At 43.8% G+C, this 25,129-nt stretch overlaps 1 protein-coding gene across 1 annotated transcript; it reads left to right on the top strand.

Annotated features, from left to right (window-relative positions):
* The first annotated feature begins 11,682 nt into the window (after positions 1 to 11,682).
* On the top strand, positions 11,683 to 24,899 carry LOC138777991 (C2 calcium-dependent domain-containing protein 4C-like). The gene is made up of 2 exons (XM_069956349.1): positions 11,683 to 11,770; positions 23,618 to 24,899. The coding sequence occupies exon 2, from the start codon at positions 23,685 to 23,687 to the stop codon at positions 24,849 to 24,851; it is 1,167 nt and encodes a 388-aa protein (XP_069812450.1). The 5' UTR covers positions 11,683 to 11,770; positions 23,618 to 23,684; the 3' UTR covers positions 24,852 to 24,899.
* The last annotated feature ends 230 nt before the right edge of the window (positions 24,900 to 25,129 follow it).

Genomic DNA, 25,129 nt, shown 5'->3' with positions numbered 1-25,129 from the left:
GAAGAATAGAATGTGTAAAAAAACAAATAAAAGAAGCAAAAATTGCAACAGAAAGAAGGATAGCCACAGAAAGTAAAACGAATCCCAAAATGTTCTTCACCTATATAAATAACATAAGACTTAAAATAAAAAATGTTGATCCCCTTAAAAAATAATCGGGGTGTAATGTTGGAGGGGGAAGAGGAAAAGGCCAATCTACTAAATACATTCTTCTCTACTGTATTCACAGAGGGGAATCCCATAAGAGACGACATGACTAGGGATAATGTAAATCGTCCCATAAATCTCGCCTGCCTAAGGGCTCGTTCCCACTGAGCAAAAGCAGCTGAATTTCTGCGCTGAATCAGCGCTGAAATTTCAGCCGTTAAAATAGGTGCAGAGCTAATTTCCATTGTGTTGAATGGAAATTCTGCTCTGCAGTTCACACAGTGGAATTTCCGCACTGAACTAATCGGCTTTCCGCCAGAAGAATGAACATGTTCATTCTTCCGCTAGCAGAAGCCTATACAAATCAATGGGGCTCTGATTTTCTGTTTCAGCGCGGAATACGCGTGTATTCAGCGCGGAATACAAGCGGAAATTACTCGCTGAATCAGCGCGGAAATGGGGAAAAGGGGGGGGGGAGGAGGATTCTAGTATATGTTCTGGTATAGTCTAGTTTACTCACCAAATACTCGCTGAATTTCAGCGCTGAATGCATGCGGATTCAGCGCGGATTCCTCGAGTATTCCTCGCTAAATTTGTCAAGAGCTGATTACGAGCTGAACCCTTTCCTAGCAGAATACGCAGGGATTCTGCTTACATTCTGCTTATATTCTGCTCGGAATTCAGCGTCAGTTGATTTCAGGCGGAAATATTTCCTTGCGTAATCCGCTCCTTTTGCTCTGTGTGAACGTAGCCTAACACAACAAGAAGTGGGGCGACGCCTTAAAAACATTAAAATCCATAAGTCACCGGGCCCAAAAGGTATCCATCCTAGAGTTTTGAAAGAATTTAAGTGACTGTTCCACCAGGCCCAGGCTGAAGCACTGGAGGCAGGCTGACCCACCCTAAGTGGGAAGAAACTCCAGCCCCTCCATGACGTGACTCCATTAGAATCAATCGAACCCTATCATAGAGGGGCTGGGTTTTCCTCCCACTAAGGGTGGGTCAGCCCGCCTCCAGTGCTTCAGCCTGGGCCTGGTGGTACAGTCACTTTAAGTACTGCGAGGTTTCTCAGTAGTTAGCACTGTAGCCTTGCAGCGCTGGGGTCCTGGGTTCAAATCCCACCAAGTGCAAAGAGTTTGTATGTGTTCTCTCCGTGTTTGCGTGGGTTTCCTCCGGGTACTCTGGTTTCCTCCCAAAACATACAGATATACAGTGGTACCTTGGTTTAAGAGTAACTTGGTTTAAGAGTGTTTTGGTTTAAGAGCTCACAGTTTTTCAAGATTGTGACTTGGTTTAAAAGCATTGCTTTGGTTTAAGAGCTCCCTGTACTGAGTGGGAGGGAGAGTGGGGAAAGGCATGGTCTGCATAGCGGGGTCTACAGCTCTGTACTCTGACCCAGGAAGTCTCCCTCACCTTCCAAATCATAGCAGATCCACTTCAGGCTGGGGCTTCCATCAGGGGACAGGACTGTGGAGGTAATCTCTCCATAGCTGTAACCCCTCTCTCCCCAGACAGAGAGTGCTGCTATACTGTGCTCACATCTGCCCTGCTCATTCCTTCATGCTCCCTGCAGTCTCTGTCAGCCCTTGTGTTTCCCATCCTCTCCATTACTGCACAGTAGCTTATAATATCATATATTCTGCTGTTTCTGAATGTTTGTTTCATCTGTTTTACATGTTATTCAGAATAATAAATCATTATTTTTTGGGGTGGGGAACCAATTGTCTGCATTTCTATGATTTCCTATGGGAAAATTTGCTTTGGTTTAAGAGTGGATTTGGATTACAAGCACAGTCCCGGAACAAATTCTGCTCGTAATCCAAGGCACCACTGTATTTTGATTGTGAGCCCTAATGGGGACAGGGTGCAATAATTGGCAAAAGCTATACAAATAAAAGTATTATTTTCATTACTGTGTTAGACAGACCATTATTCCTAATGTTTAAAGATTCTATAATGACAGGGATTGTTCCACAGGACTGGCGCATAGCTAATGTGGTACCAATATTCAAGAAGGGATCAAAGAGTGATCCTGGAAATTACAGGCCCGCAAGTCTAACATCTATAGTGGGTAAAGTATTTGATGGGTTTGTAAGAGATGCTATACTGGAGTATCTTAATGAAAATAATCTTATAACACAGCACCAACATGGATTTATGAGGGATCGGTCCTGTCAGACTAATCTGAACAGCTTCTTTGAAGAGGTCAGTTATAGACTGGACCTGGGGGAGGCTGTGGATGTTGTGTATCTGGGCTTTTCAAAGGCATTTGATACTGTGCCGCATGAAAGGTTGGTCTACAAAATGAGGATGCTGGGACTCGGGGAAAACGTATGCAAATTGGTAACTGGTGTTAGAAAACAGAGGGTGGTCATTGATAAAACATTCAGATTAGGTTTTAGTTACTAGTGGGGTACCACAGGGGTCAGTGTTGGGTCCACTTCTTTTTAATATTTTTATTAATGATCTTGGAGAGGGGCTACAGAGTAGAATCTCCATTTTTGCAGATGATACTAAACTGGGTAAAGTAATCAGTACAGAGGAGGATAATATCATATTACAGAGGGATTTGGAGAAGCTGGAGGCTTGGGCGGTGAAATGGCAAATGAAGTTTAATGTGGATAAATGTAAGGTTATGCATTTGGGCCGTAGAAATAATAATAAGTACAGTTATGTGCTAAATAATAAAACACTGGGTAAAACTGCTTCCAAAAAGGACCTGGGGGTATTGGTGGACAGTAAACTCAACTTTAGTGATCAGGCATCAGCTGCCAAGGCTAATAATATAATGGGATGCATCAAAAGAGGCATAGATGCTAAAAATGAGAACATAGTTTTGCCTCTTTTTATAAATCACTGGTCAGACCACACATGGAAAACTGTGTACAGTTTTGGGCACCGGTGTCAGGATTGTGCAGTAACCTGGTGTGAACTGGGCCTGTTTTTACTTCTATGTGCCACACCTGCTTGCTTCTCAGCTACTCCAACCACAGTAAACCTGATAAAACTTAACCTTTAATAATAATCTTATTTAAAAATGGTACCTAACAATAGAACCCATCCAACAAATTAGTAACTCAAACAAGATTAGTGCCAAACTAATATCTCCATGGGCGGCAAAATATTGATGACAGTAGTGGGGGGCAGGGGGGTGTAGTGCACACTGCTCTCAGCGTACCAGTATCTCTCCCTGCCTTTTAGGGAACCCACCTCTTTAACAGGGTGGCCCCAACCACGATGACAGTCCCTTGCCTACTATAAGTGCCTAGGAGAAAACAACAAACAAGTGAAGTGCATACAGTGTAGGTGCTTAACCAAAAATATAACTATATACAAACACAAATGCAGCAATCAAAGGTATTGGATATTTACTTGTACAAAGAATATAAACCGATATTTTTGTTATATAGCTTGTTTCCAACGCGTTTCACCCATTGGTTTAAAATGGGATCATCAGGGAATTATTGCACTCAATCGTGTATATCTTGTAATATCAAGTAAACCAACAAGCTGCAAGCCAACATATGGATGGGGTTGGATAAAAATATAATCAATAAAAACAAGCGATAGTACAATATATTATTAACTCCCCAGATAGTGTTTTCACCCCTAAACACTATATGATAGTCACTGCAGGACCATACTGATTACTGGGAGTACGGATCCCTATTTGTCCGTGAGTTGTTTCACTTCTCAGCTATCTGGCAATGCGGGAGGTAAACTGATTTACTGGGAGACTTGATTTTCCCTGCTGAGTAGGTCTTTAGACTGACTGGTTGGAAGAGCTTTTTTAGAAACATGCTAATAAAAGAAGCATACCTGGCCATCAATACATAGTAGGGGAAAAGGTTTGGCTGTCTACTAAGAACCTAAGGTTACGGGTACCTCCTGGCAAACTGGCACCCAAGTATATCGGTCTGTACACTATTGTGAAGATCATAAATCCTGTTACATTTAAATTGAAATTGCCTGCTTCATTTCGCATTCATAATGTGTTTCATAAAGCACTCCTGAAAAAGTACGTTCCTCCGGTGTCTTTACTCCTCCTGCTCCACTGGTCATCCAGGGGGAGCTGGAATATGAGGTGGAGAAAACATACATGGGTTTCTGGGCAGGACATGCATGCCCCAAGTCTAGTTCGGCAATTTCATGCACGTAATCCTTCCAAGCCTGGTCCATTGGATAAGGGTCCTGAGGCCACTCATAAGAGGGGGGGGGTACTGTCAGGATTGTGCAGTAACCTGGTGTGAACTGGGCCTGTTTTTACTTCTATGTGCCACACCCGTTTGCTTCTCAGAATATCTGGCAATGCGGGAGTTAAACTGATTTACTGGGAGACTTGATTTTCTAGCTGAGTAGGTCTTTAGACTGACTGGTTTCTCTGCCTATCTGGAACCTGGAAGATCTGAGCGCCGGTTCAATGGGGATTTGGACCGGGCACTGGTTCAGCATAAAAGAAAGCTAAGGCAGTGTCCCAGTGCTGGCTATTAGATTAACACCCTGATTCCAGCTCCCCCCTGTCTACTCCTGCGCTCCCTGGCCTAACTCCCTCTGCTTACTTGACTTTGTTACCTGACCTCTGGCTTAATTTTTTGACTATTCGATTGTAACCTGATTTTGTACTACGCTGTTTGGTTCTGACCTTGCTTGTTTGACTATCCGCTATTCCGCATTTGTCTGTCTTGTTCTGTGTGCACGTATTTAGTACACTGAACGTCTTCATTATTTTCCACGGCCGCCTAGGGCCGTTTGAGGCAAGTAGGTAGGGACAGTTGGCGGGTTCAGCATCAGGGCTCACTGTCGTGTCTTGTCCCTACTTCCCCTGTCCTGACAACCGGTATATAAGAAGGACACAGCTGAACTGGAGCGAGTGCAGAGGAGGGCGACAAAGGTCATTAAGGGAATGGGTGGGTTACAGTACCAGGACAGGTTATCAAGCTTGGGGTTATTTACGCTTGAAAAAAAGACGTCTTAGGGGCGATCTGATCACAATGTACAAATATATGAATAGACAGTACAGAGATCTTTGTAGTGGTCTTTTTACTCCTAGGTCTGTAACCATGACAAGGGGGCATCCTCTACGTCTAGAGGAAAGAAGATTTCACCTTTAGCATCGATGCGGGTTCTTTACTGTACGAGCGGTAAGACTGTGGAACTCTGCCACATGATGTTGTTATGGCTGATTCATTAAGTAAGTTCAACGGAGGCCTGGATGCTTTTCTTGAAAAATATAATATTACAAGTTATGGGCATTAGATTTGCGGTGATACGTTGATCCAGGGATTATTCTGATTGCCGTTGGAGTCGGGAAGGAATTTTCTCCCTGTGATGGGGCAATTGTCATCTGCCTCATAAGGGTTTTTGTCTTTCCCTGGATTAACACATTAGGGTTTCCCTAGGTTGGACCTGATGGACTCTTGTCTTCTTTCAACCTTATTTACTATGACCGGACCGCAAGGAAGAAGGTAAGAGACCTCAGGCAGAGCGATCAGGACCCCCGCAGTCACACTGCGAGGGTCCCAATCAGTAAGTGACAGGAGCTGCTCCTGTCACTTAAACTTAAACCCACTTTAAGGGGTTAATGACAGGTTGCAGCGCGATCGGTGCAGCCTGTCATTAACGGTGAGGGCCCCTATCTGCCTTGAAGCGCTCTATTGCAGAGCACGCTTCATAGTGGGATATACACCCAGGACGTCTCTGTACGCCCAAAGTCATCTGGTGCCAGGCGGCCAGGGCGTACAGGTACGTCTTAGGTCGTCCAGGGGTTAATGTTGCACATTATTAAAAAAAGAAACACAGCTGTATTTTTCCTTATTTCGTGGGTAGATTTTACTTTCATTTTACTGTGTGTAAACATAGCCGGAAAGTGAAAGTTATACCAAGTGTTATATATAAGACAGGGAGAAACTAGCTAATCGGTAGGGGCCCCACTCTGCATGGAATTTAGAGAATTCAGTGCTTGGCGATGTTCAGAAACTCTATCAAGAATGAATGAAGTGGCAATGAATCAAGCATGCACGCTGCTGCTCCATTCACTTGGGGGAGAATAGGCCTTTGTTCCCATGATTGGTGAGACCCCCCCCCCCCTCAGCTAGTCATCCCTTATTCTTTGACTAGGAGATTGCAATAATTTTGGGATATCCCCTTTAACACACAACTACTGTATGCTTGTATTACTGATGTCATCAGTACTGCAACAGTAGTTACATAGTAAAGTGAGAAAATACACGTCCATCAAGTTAGCCAGGGGAGGAGATAGATGAAGTTCTGTTAGACTTCTTGCCACAAAGCCCTCTAACAGAATTGAAGCTCCAAGTAGTCCTTGGATGTGCACACAAGGGTATGTGGTTTCATAAATCAAGAAATAAGAGCTGATAATAACTATGTATTAAAAAGGTTTGCAGTTGTTAAAACCAGTATAAAATGGCCAATTTGGAAGGAACTGCTGGGACATTTGTTATGTTATTGCACACTAAAAGGGAAAACCAGCTTGCAATAGAGTGGAAGTACACAGCCTGTAGAGAGTGGACATGTGATTGTTTTGCTAACTGACCTGGATTTTTCTGACCATTTTCATTTAATAAGATATTGGTCCCAATTTAGCAACATATGTCAATGCAAGCGTTTTACTGTTCCACAGCACTATTCCAGCTCCGTGTCTGGTATCTGGTTGCTGTGGATGCACAACTTAATTGGATCCTTCTCAATGAGTTTGTAAGGCAATATGCCCCTAGCAACCATCCTGTCTTTCATTGCTTAGCTTCCGTTTAGGGTAAATGTAACACTCAAGAATGCCCAGAGAAGACAAGGAGGCATGACACTCAAATGTTGCCTTTTTACCTGTTATAGTTAAAGTCCAGCCGTGTCAAAGATCACACAGGCAGCAGGAGCAGGCCCAATAATAACAATCAAGTATTGCTTACCTCTCCCCGTGTCTGCAATGCACCGCCACCGGGACCCTCGCCAGAAGGCATTTTTCCCAAGTTGTGATGAAGTCATGACTCTGGGGGGAAAATCCCAGTCCTGATTAAGGAATTGCACGCTCAGCCAATCAGTGACTGCAGCAGCATCCCGATCCAGTCACTGACTGGCTGAGTAGCCAGTCCATCAGCCAGGTCCTGATGTTAGCTCTGCTGGAGGTCCCAGAGCACCAATCCAGTGCTGGAGAGGCATATGGAAAGGTGAGTTAGCACAGTTTTTATATAGTCTCCCTTGCTAATGCTGTTTAAAAAAAAACATTCCTGTGTCTGGACTTCTCCTTTAAAGCAGCACTATCAAACCTGGTGATATGCCGCAGTAGCAGAGGACCTCAGTAGCAGATTGCTGATAATTACGTTTCTCATCTCCCCCCACACTGTTCATTAAATTGGTAATTGCTCTTATGCAAATTACTTGCTTAAATAAGGTCTAAGCACCGCCGAGCCTGTCCCCTTCCCTCCCGCCCACTATGCATATTAATATATGCATAGTGGGCTCTATGTACGGCGCAGGGAAGCTGTCCCGTTGGGACAGCTTCCCGACGTCGTGCATAGAGCCCGCTATGCATATATAAGGGGGGCCATCTATAAGGGGAGGGGGGAGAGTAGAAGGGGCCATCTATAAGGGGGGGGGGAGGAGAAGGGGCCATCTATAAGGGGGAAGGAGAGGAGAAGGGGCCATCTATAAGGGAGGGGGAGAGCAGAAGGGGCCATCTATAAGAGGGGGAGAGGAAAAGGCCATATATAAGAGGAGGGGGGAGAGAATGGGCCATATATAAGAGGAGGGGGGAGAGAATGGGCCATCTATAAGGGGGAGGAGAAGGGGCCATCTATAGGAGGGGGAGAGGAGAAGGGGCCATCTATAAGGGGGGGAGACAACAGGGGGAGAGGAGGCCATCTATAAGGGGGGGCAACATAGGGGAAGAGGGGGCCATCTATAGGGGGGACAACATAGGGGGAAAGGAGGCCATCTATAAGGGGGGGACAACATAGGGGAAGAGGAGGGGTATATACTACAAGGGGGTCACATAGAATCAGCCTACCCACTAAAAGAGGGTGTAAAGGGGCCAATACAGATGTGCAGTTTGTAGAGAGATGAGGATGGTGCCAGAGTGAGGAGCCTAATATGTCAGTTTGGCAGATTCTGTAGATTCATGATGGTATTAGTCAGTATGCGGTGACATTAGTCAGTATGCGGTGACATTAGTCACTATGCTATGATATTAGTCAGTATGCAGTGGTATTAGTCAGTATGCGGTGGTATTAGTATGTGGTGGTGCACGGTGGGCACGGTGATTGGTGCTGGAATCAGTCTGTATCTGTACACTGTGTAGTTGTGACGATCTGTAACTGCAGCACCGTGACACAATACAGAGACAGAAGCTTCTGAACCCATTTACTGTGTTATTATCTGTAATTTCAGTCATGGCCGTGATGATACAACATGTAGCCATGCTGCACTCACAACATCGTCTCATAACTTATCACTGCACGGCGAGTGGGCCTGTGTGCTCTGAAATGCCAGGGCTGATTTTCAGTCCCAGTCCGGCCCTGCTAGACACCTTTAGTTAAGATAAAATATAAAACAGTATATTCTACTGATTTAAAATGCATATAGTAGTCAATTATATATAAATAAAATGCACAAATGCATAAACTTACAAAAGTTATGTGAGTTCATGATTGCTATTGAAATGAAAAAATGAAAAAAAAAAACGATTGACTGGACTGGATTGGTGTAGCATGGACTAAAATATCAAATAATGGCATGCATACACCAACAATATGAACTTTATGCTAAAGGTGAATGATTGGTTATGTCTGGGGCCCCCCCCTTGACACGCATTCCAAAACAATAGACTGCTGTGTGTTGCCCCCAGTAGTATATACCCCTTGTGCACTACCGCCAGTAATATATACTCTTTGTGTGCTGCCCCCAATAGTATATACCCCTTGTGCCCTGCCCCCAGTAGTATATACCCCTTGTTTGCTTCCCCCAGTAGTATATAGACCCCTGTGTGTTCCCCCAGTTATATATAGCCCCCCCTGTGTGCTCCCCCAGAAGTATATAGACCTCCTGTGTGCTGCCCCAGTTGTATATAGACCCCCTGTGTGCTGCCCCCAGTTGTATATACCCCCTGTGTGCTCCCCCACTAGTATATAGGCCCCCTGTGTGCTCCCTCAGGGGTATTTAGCCCCCCTGTGTGCTCCCCCCCACTTGGATATAGACCTTCTGTGTGCTCCCCCACTTGGATATAGACCCCTGTGTTCTCCAGTAGTATATAAACCCCCTGTGTGGTTCCCCCAGTAGTATATAGACCCCCTGTGTGCCCCACCAGTATTATATAGACCCCTTGTGGCTGCCCCAGTAGTATACAGACCCTTGTGTGCTCCCCCAGTTATATATAGACCACCTGTTTGCCTCACTAGTAGTATATAGACCCCCTGTATGTTCCCCCAGTAGTATATAGACCCCCTGTGTGCCCCACCAGTAGTATATAGACCCCTGTGTGCTCTCCCAGTAGTATATAGCCCCCCTGTGTGCTCCCCCACTTGAATATAGACCTCCTGTGTGCTCTCCAAGTTGTATATACACCCCATTCTGCTGCTCCAAGTAGTATATAGACCCCCTGTGTGCTGCCCCCAGTAGTATATAGACCCCTCTGTGAAGCCCCAGTAGTGTATAGCCCCCCTGTGTGTTCCCCCTGTTATATAGCCCCCCTGTGTGCTCCCCCATTTATATAGACCCCCGATGTGCGCTCCCCCAGTTAAACAGACCCCTGTGTGCTCTCCCTCCCATATAGTATATAACACAATAAAACAAACACTTATACTCACTTGGGTCCGGGCGTCTCCTCTTCTCTTCACTCTTGTGGCCCCAGGAAGGGTTTTCCCTGCGATCATAAGAGGCCGCACTCCCCTTGTCCTGGCGCCGATGCTCCAGTGATGTCACTGGAGCGCCGGCACCACAAGGACAAAGCTGCCACTTGTGACTGCAGGGAAAACCCTTCCTGCGGCCACAAGAGTGACTGACAGGAAGGGAGCCAATGTCTCCCGCCCATTACGAGTGCTCATAGTTACAGTTCAGATGGCAGCAGCAAGCGGGGCAGCGGCCCTGTCCAGCGGTCTTGAGCACAAGAGCGGGGCGTGGGGGCCCCCCTGGATGGTACTGATGGTACATTCGCTTTAAGAAACTCTACGCCTCTTTCTGTACTAAAAAAGCAATGCGAAGGGGTCTTGGGCCGTACCCATTTACACAAATTAGTTTATGAGTCACAAACGAGTCACTATATATTGAGCGGTCCCCCAAGCTTGCAGAGCATATTGCCTATTATATAAGATTTATAGATTATCTTTTTAATTTGGAGGGGTACTTGGGAGGGTGTTGAAGACCGAGAGACCGAGGATCATGTTCTGGAAAGGGAAGAAGAATTAGAAATCTGATCGCCCATGTACAATAAAAAGTGAACCAGTAGTAGTTGAAGCAAGTAATAAGGAGATAGGTATTTTTAGATGTAACAAAAAAAACTGCATTTGCTGCAATAGTATAGCACATCAGAAGCACTCACAGTTTAAGTGCCAGATCCAGAGTGCCACTTGAAGCATCGGAAGGCCTGCTCAGCCACCGGGTGCTGCAAGCAACATCAGCTGAGGGTCCCGGTCTATTACAGGATTGGGCCACCGAGCCCCTTGATGTGGAAGGGCCCGTAGCAGCTGCTACAGTGGAAGTTCTGCCCCTGGTTATTTGTGCTTTCCAGGTATTTAATTCTGTTAGAGCTTAAACATAAAATTTACTTCCTGACTCTGCTGCCATGATTATCTTAAGCCATGTTAGAGAAATATGCACTCTTATTGTTCTTTGAAAATCTGTATTTCTGCATTCTTTTTCTAAGCTGCAAGATCAGGTCTGTTGGTTAGAAGAGTGCACTCAGGTCACCTTCTGTGTAGATGTGGTACCAGGCTGATCAAGCAGCTTCCCTTCGAACACGGTTGTTAAGGTGACTGATGAGGTTGCTCTGATGAACAAAGTACACGTCTCTCTTTAGCAGATACAATTTCCTGTAAGGTGCAGTTGCAGCGTAGCACAATGGAAAGTCCTCCGTTTCAGAACATCATTTCAACACGTCTCAGTTTATTTCTTGTAATCATATTATGTGCCTGGTAAATACAGTAACTATAGTTTATTCCATAGTACCTGATACACACTGAATTGTTTGTAAATGTCCAGAAATTAACTATATATCTCTGTAACTTACATAATGATTTGTGCTTCCAACCTACACCTATTCTCCTCAATATATAGTGGTAAATGTGCTCTGTTTAATAACTATTGTGTATAAGTAAGGCTGACAGTGCACTTTTTAAAGCAGTAAACCTTTAAAATATTCCCAAAGGTAAAAACAAAAAAAGGGAATATAGTTCAGGGTTACAGGCATTGAAAAGGTTAAGAAGGGGAAGAGCTGTTGCAATGGTCCAAGCTGAGGGGTTGTGTCCAGATATGTTAATGAGCTCTTGTCTTATTGGACACAGTCTCAGTCACGCTTCTACCTATTAATAGGGGAATACAAAACCTTCCTGGTGACTGATCTCACCCGTTACACTGACACCTCCAACATGGCACCAACACGATGCTGCGTCTGGGACTGGTAAGGTCCTGACTTCCTCATTCTTTAGTAAAATGTATAGAATCTTATTATAATATAATGTGATTTAACAGTATTTGTGTGACATCAAGTAGTGAAAAGTTGCTTTTATATTTTGAGTACTTGCTAAAGCAAAATTAGTTCCAGTCCTTTTACTGCTAAAGTTACTATAAAGAAAGCTTGAGCATAATAACAACCTTGATTAAACCATTTGCTATGAAAGATATTTCAACGTATACTGTAACTACTCCTAAATAAGAAGATCCTTGCTTAAGTCAATTTACATTTATTTACATGTCTGTTAATTCCAGTAAGGCTGGGTTCACACAGCGTTTTTGCAATCTGTTTTTGGAATCTGTTTTATGTAAAAAAAACAAATGCATTTGTGCGCATGCATTTTGATCCGTTTTTCCACTGACTTCCATTATAAAAAAATAGATCATAAAATGGTCTAAAACACATCCTTTTTTTAATGTACACAAAAATGTGGTTGACCGTGTTTTTGTGTACGCTAAAAAAACATGCATTATGTTCCTTTTTATTAACCTTTTTTTATAATCGAAGTCAATGGAAAAACGGATCAAAATGGATGCACACAAATTCATTCATATTTTCATCCATTTTTTCCCTAAAACGGATGAAAAAAAATGGATTGCAAAAACGCATTTTGAACCCAGACTTGTGAACAAAGTCATCATTTTTTCAATGGTTTATTTTTTAAAGTCCCAACGATCAAAGTATATGTGTAGTCCAACAAATTATAGAATGAATAAGGCAAATTTAAAGGAGGAAAAGAAGTTCACTCCTGCATAGTTTGTTTCATCAGAGGAGCAAAAAGAAAAAAGACCATGAATGGGGATTGGGTTACCAATGGCACCTGTTGGACCTTATTGACTTATAGTGGGGTCCACTGGGTTCTGTTGTTTTGATGTAAGGAGTAGCACTGCATGCGCCCCCCCCCCCTCCCATTCTGTCAAATATCAGAGACTATAAACAAAATAAAAAGACACAAAAACCTGTATCTGTATCTTTGTATCTTGATTTCCCATTTAACCCAGCTTATGCCAAAGGTCATTGATGCACAGATGTCCAGGTCACAATGAAGCAGCGTTCTCCTCCCCGCCTTCCAAGAGCCATAACGCTTTTATTTTTCCACCTACAGGGCTGGTTGGGGCATAATTTTTTCCGCCATGATCTCTAGTTTTTATTGGTATCATATTGGTGTAAAAGAAAAATTTTGTTTGTTTTTTATATATATTTTTTTAATATATAATTTAAAAATAAATCAGCAATGCTTTTTTCTAACTCTTTGTTTACGCTGTTCATCATACAGGAACAATATTGTTATGTTTTAATAGATCGAACAATTCCGCATGCTACAATATATAATATGTTTATACATTTTTTACACTTTTGTTACACTATTTTTTACAGTTATATGCAACCATTAGATTACATATACTGATCAATGCTATGCCATAGCATAGCATTGATAAGTACTATCGGCGATCTGTGCATAGAGTCACAGATCGTTGATTCAAACAGGACAGAGGCAAGTGTTTTACCCTTTCAGTGTAAGTGATCGGAACCCCTGGGTCCCAATTAGTCAGTGACTGCAATCGCTATGCATCACAGCATTTATGGATTAATAACAGGCAGCTGCATGAACGTGGCTGCCTGCACCAGCGGCACCAGTGACACTTATGTGTGCGAGACCGCTCAAAATGAAGCGGCCCTGCACAAATTAAAAGCAGGAACACTGCAGAAACATATATATACGTTCCTACTGCACAGGACATGTGCAGTAGGAACGTATATATACGTATTGTTGACGTCATGGGGTTAATAAGCGAAAACAAAGTCATTGTAATCCACATTTACTGATTTGTTTCCTAAGATTTCTAATTTTTCAGTTGCATTTACACCATCTTATTTATGGCTCTCAGATGCCTAGTAATTGTTTAACAGAACAAGGTTTTATGTCATCCCGTTACCATCTGGCTATTTCAGCTGGTGTTACTAAGTGCTGTTTTGGGATATTGCACTAGAGTAATTAGTATACAGACCATAATGTAGCTTATAAAGGGGGCTGCATAGAAGGAAGAGACTGGGAATTCTTTTTGAGGGGAAATGCAGTCGATACCCAGATTTACTGATGCATTTGTACCAGAATTCTTGTGTAGTTTGCCTTAAAAACTGTCTTAAGGTCCTCTTACATGGACTGATATTTGCGATGGACAAATGGGCTGTATTGTTCAAGCAGCAGGTGTTTGCTCAGTCATAGACTGATCTCTGACCCTTTTACATGGGAGGTTTATCGGGTCCTAGGAATGCTCGTAAGCAATAATTGGCCCATGTAAAAGGGCCTTTGCTTGACTTGCTACTCATTTATTATGAGTTTTAGATACTTTTTAGATTTACAGATGATGTGACACAACACTGGAAGTGATAAGGAGATGCTGGTACTGTATATGGATATTAAGTCCCTTTGGTACACTCCTAGACTGGTACCATTGTTTTCTGTACAGGCCGGCTACTCTGTGTTATATATGGTATACAAACCCACTGATTCTTCACACACCACAGGACTAATGTTGCGTTTACAAGAAACGATAATTGGCCCGATCGTACAATTAACGATGTCGAAGTAATGATTTTTTTCATAACGGTCAGTGTTTAGACGGTCTGATATATCGTACGGAAATTCACACATTGGTTAAATCGGCGAACGACTGTTTACATGGAACGATCTGTGAATTTTTTACGAACGACGATTTTAGAATGTTGTAAGATAAAAATAAACGATTTCTCGTTCGTCGTTTGATCGTTCGCAGCGTTTACACGTACGATTATCGTTCCGTGTAAACGCAGCATTACGTACAACCCTCACAATTGTGTTGATATGACTCCCAGTAGATGGCTCCCAATAGATCCAATAGGCAGCACCCCTACCATACGAGCCATGTCTGCTGTGTTATCTTTACATTAAGGGTAGCTTCACACGTACCGGATTCGCAGAGGATTTCACGATGCGAGTTTACAGCGAAATCCGCTGCAAATCCTGGTGCGGTGAAGTTGAATGGGTCACATACCCGCAGCGGAATTTTCATTCCACTGCCAGTATGTAACCCGGCCCCTTTAATCCCCCGCAGCCTGCGCCCGGAGCATACATTACCTGCCGAGCAGGTAATGTATGCTCCAGGTGTGGGCTGCTGGGAGTTATAGGGGCCAGGTCACATACTGGCAGCGGAATGAAAATTCCGCTGCGGGTATGTAAAACATTCAAATTCTCTGTACCAGGATTCGCAGTGGATTTAGCTGAAAATTTGTGTGAAGCTATCCTAAGGAAAAACATGTTATACTTCAGCAAGCAAGGCCGGCAGAGGGTAGTCAACTATTCATCTAGGTGTAGAGCCACCCATGAGAAGTCACTACCCTCTATCTGCCAGCCTACTCCGCAGGGATGATTGACAGGCAGAGAAACCCATTATTGTAAGGATGACAAGACACTATACATTATATACAAATACAATACATTACAGAGTTCACAACCATACACAGCTGCCTCTTCTCCTATCCCCTTGGTACCAAGAGCATGTGTATATATAGTATAATATATATACAGTATATCCAGATCCTATGTCCTTGATCTAAACTTACTATCAAAGTCACGTCCAACAGCTGACCACTATTACATGTACATACAGAAACAGAATTATACCTGTTCCTTTAGTAAGTGCTTATTCATCCAGGGATGCAGGGAGAGCAGATGCAGGGAGTCCACTCTATGGACTCCACCATAAGACCACTCATATACCTTTTTAGTAAGCGGAATGGAAAATGTGGACCATCTAGTTACAATGACTTCTACCTGTACTCAGGGCCTTTCAAATGCTAAGGTCCAAAGCAGTGACAGACATGTTTGAGTACTCTTCAGCGCAAGTAAGGTCCCTATTACATGGGACGATTATCGTGCGAAAAATCGTTAAATCGTTCGAATTTAAACGATAATCGTTCTGTGTAATTGCAGGCAATGATCGAAAAATCGTTGGTATGTCGTTGATCGTTTATTTAGATCTAAACCTAAAATTATCGTTAATCATTCGCTAATCGTTTGCTGTAATTCCATGTTCGTTCAAGTTCCGCACTTTTTCACTAATCGTTCAGTGTAATAGCACATTGCCGATTGTTTTCCTGAGATCAGAAGGAATAAACGATCGTAATAACGATCGTATCTAACGACTATCGTTCTGTGTAATATGGCGAACGATTTCAGGTTAACGATAAACAATCTCGTTTGTGATCGTTTATCGTTAGTCGTTAATTGTTAAAAATCGCTCCGTGTAATAGGACCCTAAATCACAGAGAATGGGGTCAAAATTACATGAAATCACAGAAAATAGAAATACCAATACAATGGCTGGTTAAGGTTACTTTCACAATGCATTTTCAGTGCCCATCTATTATATCCCTACTATGTATAGAAAACATATCCACATGCCTCCCCATTAACCTGAAGGAGGCCAAAGGAGTGTAATCTTAGGTTCTGTTTGGGTGGTTTACATTTATTTGTTACATAGAATAGAGCAATCTGCATTGCTATTTCATAGGACAGCATATGGCAAAAAACCCTGCATCATATGTCATGTATACATCAGATGTATATGTCAGGGGGAAATTACCCTGATGCATAATTCTAATGGACACTGTGGAAAGAGCCTGGGGGAGGTCATAAAGGTGTAATATTCCACTAAACATCCACTCAAACGCACACCATTATAAAAAGAGGGGTGGCTGAATAGTGTTATTAGGGTATTCACACATCTACAGCAGAAATCCAATAGCCTTGAATTTATGTCACAGATTTTCAGAGTGTATTCTGCAGATTTGGGATCCACAAGGTTTTCATGTGGATTCTAATGTAGAACCCAAAATAAAACTCTGTATACTTGTAGATAGTTAAGGCCTTTTCTGGCACTTTAGTGTATAAAGGACATTATAGAAATCTGGTACTCTGAGAGGACAGTTACTATAGTATGAAAGTTGTCTGCTGTAGGTACGGTAACAAAAAATGCTCTGTAAAAACTGTCACCATTTCGGTTTCTAACAGATACGGATATGGATCTACTTGGTAGACAAGCTAGTACAAATGGATAACAGAAGAAATTGAGCCTGATGCCATGTTCATTTTTTATATATCTGTTGCTAATCTTCTTGGCACATTGGATGCTTTGCAACAAAGTGCACTATTATGTATGCAAACTGGGTTTAAAAAAAAGTATTAAATGGTTACCTCCATAGGGATGGGAAACCTTTGGTCAGCTGTTGAACAACTACAATTTCCATCATGCCTAAAGCTTTAGCTGTTCAGGCTTGATGGGAGACATAGTTTTGCAATAGCTGGAGGGTACCTGCCTTAGCTGAAGGATCTCTGATCTCTTGAAGTCAGTGTTCACGTGATACAAGGCATGCAGGATATAAAACACGTCATCTAGTATGGTTTGCACAATGCTCAGTAGACTCCTGTGCCGGACACTAATGAGAATTCATGACGTCTCTATGGAGTACCTCTCCAGGTGGTTGTTCTGTGCAAACACTAGCCAGCACATAGAAATAGGCCTGTCTGTCATAAATACAGATTCTTAACCCTTCCAGCCAGTTACTCTCATGCCTGTGAGATAATTTACATAGCTTTTGTTCCACTTGCTAAGTTATTCTCATACCTTTGAGATGACTTGTGCAGCTTTTGGTACACTTGATATTAACAAGAGTGGAAAGAAGAAACATTCCAAAATGAAATGCCAAACAATTATGCAATCCACTAGGAGCTGATAACATGCATTCTGATTGCTTTTACTTATGCTGGGTTTACACGGAACGATAATTCGCCCAATCGAACGATTAACGATTTTGAAGCAACGATTTTATTTTTATATTGATCAGCATTTAGACGGAGAAAAATCGCTACAAGATTCGTCAGAAAAATCGTTATTGCGATCGTTTTTAAGATCGTTTAAGCCCATCTTTCACATAGGGTGAACCTTTGAAAGACTGTTGACACAAAGCGATCTGCGAATATTTGGCAAACGATGGACGACGATTTAAGAACCTGTTGAAAGATCAAAATGATCTTTCGCTCATCGCCTGATCGTTTGCTGTGTTTGCATGGAACGATTATCGCTCAAATGCGATCGGTATAGCAAAAATTCGAACAATAATCGTACTGTGTAAACGCAGCATTACACTTATACATAATAGCAAAGCTTAAAGAAGCAGTTTATAAAAAATTTATATCTGAAACACAACCCCCCATCCCTGCGTGCTAGCGTGGATAGTCACCAGAGACGATCGGTGCCCTGCAGCTTCGTTCTGGTCCTGCGGCACCGTTAAAATCCGGCGCATGCTTATGTCACCAGTTATGCTCAGCCAATCGCGGCTGAGCATCGGATGACACTGCAGAGGGCGGCCGGCATTCGGAACAGACGGAGCTGTTCGCCGGCCGAAGAAGATGTCACTGAATGAAGATCGGAGACGGGTGTCGGCACGTGACAGGTGAGTATAGCGCACCACACTTCCGGGTACACGGGTGGGGGGGGGGGGACACGGGGAAGGGGGCCATTCACAGACATAACATACATTACAAAGTTGTATAACTTTGTAATGTGTGTTATTCTGTGAATAATTCTTTACCGCCGCACTACCCCTTTAAGATAGAAGAGGGATTTGTCTTGCTGACATGCTTAGCTCACATAGGATTGCCTATGCTGGATATATTGTGGAAAGCCCCAGCCACTATCATTTAAAACCATTTTTTTCATGCCTAATGTTAGCATTCACTGTTAGCCTGCAAAAATCTTGAAAATTACCAAAATTATCCGAAGAAATATAATGATATAATGTGGTACTATATTAGCTCATCAGGCAATATTAGCTCAATAGGCCAAATGTCTCCTCACTGGTAATTGGCTAATTTGGCCAACTATCGCCCTATGTAATAAAGACAATGATCAGCTGATGAAGCGATCATCGGTTGATTGTTTCTATAAGCTCAGACCTAAAATCATCGGCCACCGACCGTGCATAGCTAAGGGTAATAACGGCTACCCAAACAGGTAATATTTCACCTCTCCACACTCCTGGTCTTCTCCTGTGCTCTGTATGCATCCTGGCAGCGCACGCTGTGGCTTCAGAGAGGCCTGTCACCTCAGCCAATCATTGGCTGGGACCGCTGTGGCCAGTGATTGGCTGAGCTGCCTGTTTGCTCAGACAGGCCACTCTGAAGCTGCGGTGCGTGGTGTCAGGACGGATACAGAGCACAGGAGAAGACAGGAGTGTGGAGAGGTGAAGTTTTTACTGTTTGGGCAAGGGCTGCACGGACATCTTTAATGATGTCCGTACAGCCCTTGCTAAACAATTATCGAGCCGTGTAATAGGCCCAGTAAACGATCTGCTAGATCGGCGCTAGTGTACAGTATTGATCAGGCCTTGATCATTACCTACAGAATATTTTATTTCACTTTGTAATCTAAGGAATACAGACTTCATGTCAGGAATCAGGTGATACAGACACGACAAGACAGTGAGCCCTAGGTCTGAACCCACCCACTGTCACCTGCCTGCTTGCCTCAATCGACCCTAGGCGGTCGCGGACAACCACGAAGACGTTCCCTACGCTGCGTAAGTGAACACACAGAACAATACAGACAGACAAAACACAATAGAGAGTAATGAACGATCCGGGTCAAACCACACTAGCAGCAAGGTACAGAATCAGGAAAACAAGGAATAGTCTAAGTCCAGGCAAAGGTCAAAACACGAGTAGTCAAGCAAAAGGAATCAGGACGGGGATGACAGGAAAAGGACAGGGTGAGCTGGGACTAGAACTGATCTATGAACTGATCTAATAGCCAGCGATGTACTGCTGGCTGGCTCTGAACTATATACCAGAGGGAGGGTCCTGGACCAGAGCTAATTGGTCCGGACTCCTAATGAGCAAAACACAGCAGCTGCATCGCTGCATGCAGAGTGGCTGAACTGAAAGCCACTCACCCTGAGTGCAATGCCACTCAGCTGTGTCCCGGTCGGCCGACAGCCAGTCACGTGACCCCACGGCGTCTCCGGTCGCTAGGGGCGCCGTCGGGTCTCCGCGACGTCACCCGGCCGGCGGAGGCGGAGCGACGGCGCTGCACTCCAGCCGGGGCAGACATCGCTGGAGCACGGTCAGGTAAGTTGCTGACACTTCAATAGGTTTATACTGATGTCCACAAAAACTCCTTTAGGGTGCCTTCACACACACCGGATCTGCAGCAGATCCGCAGCAGATCCGCAGCAGATTTGATGGTGCAGATTTGATGCTGTGTTCAGTATTTAGATCAAATCTGCTGCGGATCCGCTGCAATATGGTGTGTGTGAAGCTACAGTTTTTTAAAAGCTGTTTTACACTGGACAAATACTTTGCTAAGATGCCTCAAAAAGCGCCGCTGCCAGTTGTTAGCCGTTACTTGTCGATTTTTTTTTTTCTGTGGCATTTTCTCTCCCATTTGGCTTTTTTTTTTCAGTGAGGGGTTTGCATTTTTTTTCAGCAAACTGTGGTGTTTCCCTCCCTTAGGGTGCCTTCACACCTACCGGATCCGCAGCGGATCTCACGCTGCGGTTTCGCAGCAAGATCCACTGCGGATCCGGTACCATTCACCCCAATGATAGCACATACTCACAGCGGGATTTACATCCCGCTGTCAGTATGTGCTTTGACCCCCTGCCACCCGCATTCCTGCCGCCGCATCCCCGCCTCCTGCAGCCCCGCCCGCATCCCCCATCCCCGCAGCCCGCCCGCCACCGCAGAGAGTATACATTACCTGCTCCTTGGTGCGGCTGCAGTTAGGCTCCCAGCTCCAGTTCCGCTCAGCCGATCAGTGCTGCTGTGCGTCTCGCTGCAAATCCGCAGCGTGAGATCCGCTGCGGATCCGGTAGGTGTGAAGCTACCCTTAGAGTTTAATGTAATATCTTCTGTTCCTCTCCAAAACGCTAAAGGGAAAAAAAGCTAGTCACACCTAAAGCAGTTTATTATACAGCTGATTATGCAGAGAGGCAGGTAGAGGTGAAGATGCATACTGGACAGGTGCTGGAGTCCTAGAGCACTGACACCTTAGGCCACATTAATTGCTCTTTGACACTATCCGCCAATGAATTAATGCATTTTTTGCAAAAATGAAGCCACAAAGACAACTTATAAAGGTATTACTGTACACCTTTTATAAGCATTGTTATGCCAGTGCTGACTTTATAGCCATTTGCGGTGACAGAATCACTGTAAGGTTTCAATTTATCGGGCTTCTGTTGCCAACAACTGGCAAAATAGTGTAACCTTGTGACCTATTTTGTATCTTTAAAAAAGAAGCAGGAAAGTGCCTAACCCGTTGTGTCAATGCCATCTGTTACAAAGCTTACCAACATTGATCAGTCATGTAACAGAACAAATAACTCCATCATGAACAGACCCCTACAATGCTGGCTGCATTAAGGGGGCTGTAATGTATGTGGGTTATGCTTGTCCCGTCGTGTAACCTGCATGTAATTGTAATGGCTGGAGTCGTGGATCCACGGAACCGTCACTAGCAATGGCACTAACCTCACCAGGGAGCGGAGTCTAAAGGGCCGCTGGTTTTCACCAGAGCCCGGCGCAAGGCGGGATGGACTTGCTGTGGCAGGCAACCCCCAGGTCGCTACCCCTGGCTTGGTTGCTAGTGACGGCAGGCGTGGCAGGAGCAGTAGGCAGGAGTGCAGGCAGAGGTCTGTAGGCGTGATCGCAGGTGGCAGACAGTACTCAGGAACAATAGGAAGGCAGCGGACAGGGACTAGGGACCGGGTCAGCGGACAGGAACAAGGACTGAGGTCAGGAACAACAGGGAGCTGGGCCAAACGCTATGGGAAGCACGTAGAGGCTCCAACACGAGGGACAGGGCATGCTGGGATTTATAGGGAGTGATTCAGTGTAACTTCCAATTAGGGGCAGACTGGCCCTTTAAATCTGAGACAGCGCGCGCGCGCCCTAGGAGGCTGGGACGCGCGCGCCAGCCGGCACAGCGGGAGACAGGAGCGGAGGAAGGTGAGGCGTCCCCAGGGGCCGAACTAGCAGCAGCGTCGGGTCCCGGTACTGGGACACCGGCGGCTGCCCGCGGGGAGGAGGAGTTGTGGCGGCCCGGAGCGCAGGCCGCCGCCGCAGCCGTTACAGTAATAAACTGCATGTTAGAAGATCAATTCTCTGTTTGTGCTCAGACACCTGTTTTGCCGATGACTTTAATTTAGGACATTATTAGATTCAAAATACAGCTGCATTTTATACCTATTTTACCATCATGTTTTGCTTATAATTTTTTAAACATAGCTTAAATCAGTGCTTTTCAAACTTTTTCTACTGGAGCCTCAACCAAGAAACCAAGAGGGTGCCTGGGCCTTACCATCTTTGGTGAAAGTCCATTTAAAAGCTGAAAATAATGCTAGGGCTACCTATCACCCATCTCCCAAGCTCTATATACTAATAAAGCAAGTACAAAATAAATTTATAATGTTGCTAAAATTGAGATTTTTGAAAATAGCAAAAGGACTGTGCAGATCATGGTTACTTTTGTGGTTACTTTTTGGCTTCCTAGCTGGGCCTCACCAACAACTAGGGGGCGCCTCACTGGTGAGCCTTGCCTCACAGTTTGAGAAGCACTGGCCTAAATCAATAAACTCAACTCAATAACTAACATCTGTGTAACATTTTAAAAGTGCGCACTATGCATTATAAGTTAATGTTCATTGTAGTTATACTAATCTGTAATTGTGCTTATGGTTGCATGAATTTGCACAATGTTTTCCACTTAAAATAAAAAGTCACATTTAATAAATGACACTTACCTAACAAAAATACATAAATATAAGTTTTAAATGTAAGGGTATATTCACACGGGCGGGCTCGCAGCGAGATTCTCGCTGCGAGCCCGGCAGGTCCTGGAAGTTCCCATACACTACATACTTGCTGCGGTCTAAACGACCGCAGCGAGTATGTAATTATACCGCCCTTAACCCCTTCTGCTCCCCCGATGTGTATATACTTTACCTGTCCTCGCTGCACGGGTCCGGCGTCCTGCTCTCCTGTCCGGCCAATCAGTGTGTTGCCCAGCCGCAGCCACTGATTGGCCGGGCGGGAGAGCAGGACGCCGGACCCGTGCAGCGAGGACAGGTAAAGTATATACACAGCGGGGGAGCAGAAGGGGTTAAGGGCGGTATAATTACATACTCGCTGCGGTCGTTTAGACCGCAGCAAGTATGTAGTGTATGGGAACTTCCAGGACCTGCCGGGCTCGCAATGAGAATCTCGCTGCGAGCCCGCCCGTGTGAATATACCCTAAGGGTATAAACCCACACACCGTATAAGCAGCGTATTTACTGCTGCGATACGCAGCAAATACGCAGCAAACACGCAGCAAATACGCAGCAAAAACGCAGCAGATTATATCTAAATAACTGAACACAGCATCAAATCTGTACCAACAAATCTGCTGCGTATTTGCTGCGTATTTGTTGCGTATCTGCTGTGTATACGGTGTGTGGGTTTGTACCCTAAGGATACATTTTAAAAAAAAAAAAAAGCAAGAAGGAGATAGTGAATACAGGCCTGGTTAAATGCTTAGTAAATTCCCCTCTATTATTTGTTTATGCTTATATGTCATTTTATTACATTTATTTCATGATAATATGGGAACATTATATGTTTGAGTTATAAAATATGTTGGTCTGTTGGAAATTTGTGGATCTGATGGTTTTTTTTTTCTAAACTAATGATTCTCATCTTTATACATATTACAGCACGTCCAGCCTCATCTTTACCCGTGAATGTCGATGTCACTAAGCTTATCCTGACCCTAAAATTTGTATGCTGACCATGGTTGGAAAAGAGAGGCCTAGGAATTCCCTTCCTACTTTTACAAATGTCTTGACACCGGATCGGATTCCTGAATTTTGTATACCTCCCAGACACCAAACTCAAAAAGAGCTCAATATAAATCCACAGTACCTGTCCATTCCTGACCTCAACATGTCAGTGTTTGAAGTAAGACCAAGATTATTTGATGCTCATACCATTCAGATTGACAGTATAGAAGATACTTTCGAAGAGGAGAATACTAATGCTGATCCCCAGTCACAGGCTGCTCTGTCATTGCCCCATCTTCCAAAAACACAGACCTGCTATGGTTTTTGTACTTTACTAGAAAGTCCTAATACAAGAAGAAAAGAATCACTATTTCACAATGACCCTGGTAATCCACCCATTCTGCTGCCTCGGTCTCGCTCTAATACTATATCTTGTAAAGGTATTTCTTCAGCAAACAGCTGCAGCACTCTAAAGTTACGACCTCTTAAGCGTTCTGGAACTTTAGATAGTGACACAACATCATCTACTGATTCATCTCCTTTTAGCTCCCCTCTGCTCCAAAGATCTCTCCCAATGGCGCTGTTAAAAGCCTTCAACCAGGACAATAAATTGTCCAGGGCATTCAGGGTTGGCTACAAATTTTCTGCTCTTAGGAACAGTTCAGTCTCTACTGATGAGGATAGCTCAACAGACAGTAGTCCTTGTGTCACCAGAAGAGCATCCCAAGAGTGGGCATATCACTCTCCCATACATTCCAACACTGGTTTGCTGTTGTCCCCAGGACAATTCCCAATGGATAATACTATAACTCTAGACACAGGAGGAATCTTAAGGTTGTCCACTGAATATCGACCTGAAAATCTTAGACTCCGTATTCGTCTTGTGAGTGCAGAAGGACTATACAAGCAGTCTGTAGATCCCAAAAACATTAGCTGCTACATTTCCATATCATTAGTACCTGGCAAAAATCAAAAGCAAAGAAGCACACTGATCCGAGGAAGCCGTAACCCAATCTTTAATGAAGATTTCTTTTTTGAGGGGTTAGAACCTCAAGATCTTCTCCAGAAAACTCTAAAGATAAAAGCCCTAAATAAAGGATGCAGTGTAAGAAGAGAAAATATTTTGGGGAGGAGCAAACTCAATCTTCTTAATGCTTTAGTGCTTTAAGACATCTTATTCGGTATGCAGTGAACTTCAATAAAATATTAAATTCTTTCATGACTTTGTGTCTGTTTATTCTTACAGGTATAGTAGGCTGTATTATTCAGATTTAGGGGGCATTCATACATGCCTGATATATGCTTGTAATCCAAATTCACTCTAAAACCAAAGCAGATTTTCCCATAAGAAATCACTGAAATGCAGAAAATTGGTTCCACGCCCTAAAAATAATATTTTTTTTTATTCTGAATAACATGTAAAACTAATGAAACAAACAGAAAAGA

The sequence above is a fragment of the Dendropsophus ebraccatus genome, chromosome 1, assembly GCF_027789765.1.
Source record: "Dendropsophus ebraccatus isolate aDenEbr1 chromosome 1, aDenEbr1.pat, whole genome shotgun sequence".
Classification (NCBI taxonomy): Eukaryota; Metazoa; Chordata; class Amphibia; order Anura; family Hylidae; genus Dendropsophus; species Dendropsophus ebraccatus.
This window is presented reverse-complemented; position numbering and strand designations above follow the sequence as displayed.

Coding starts and splice junctions, on each gene's coding strand:
- LOC138777991 (XM_069956349.1), top strand. CDS start 23,685: ATGCTGACCATGGTTGGAAAAGAGAGGCCTAGGAATTCCCTTCCTACT.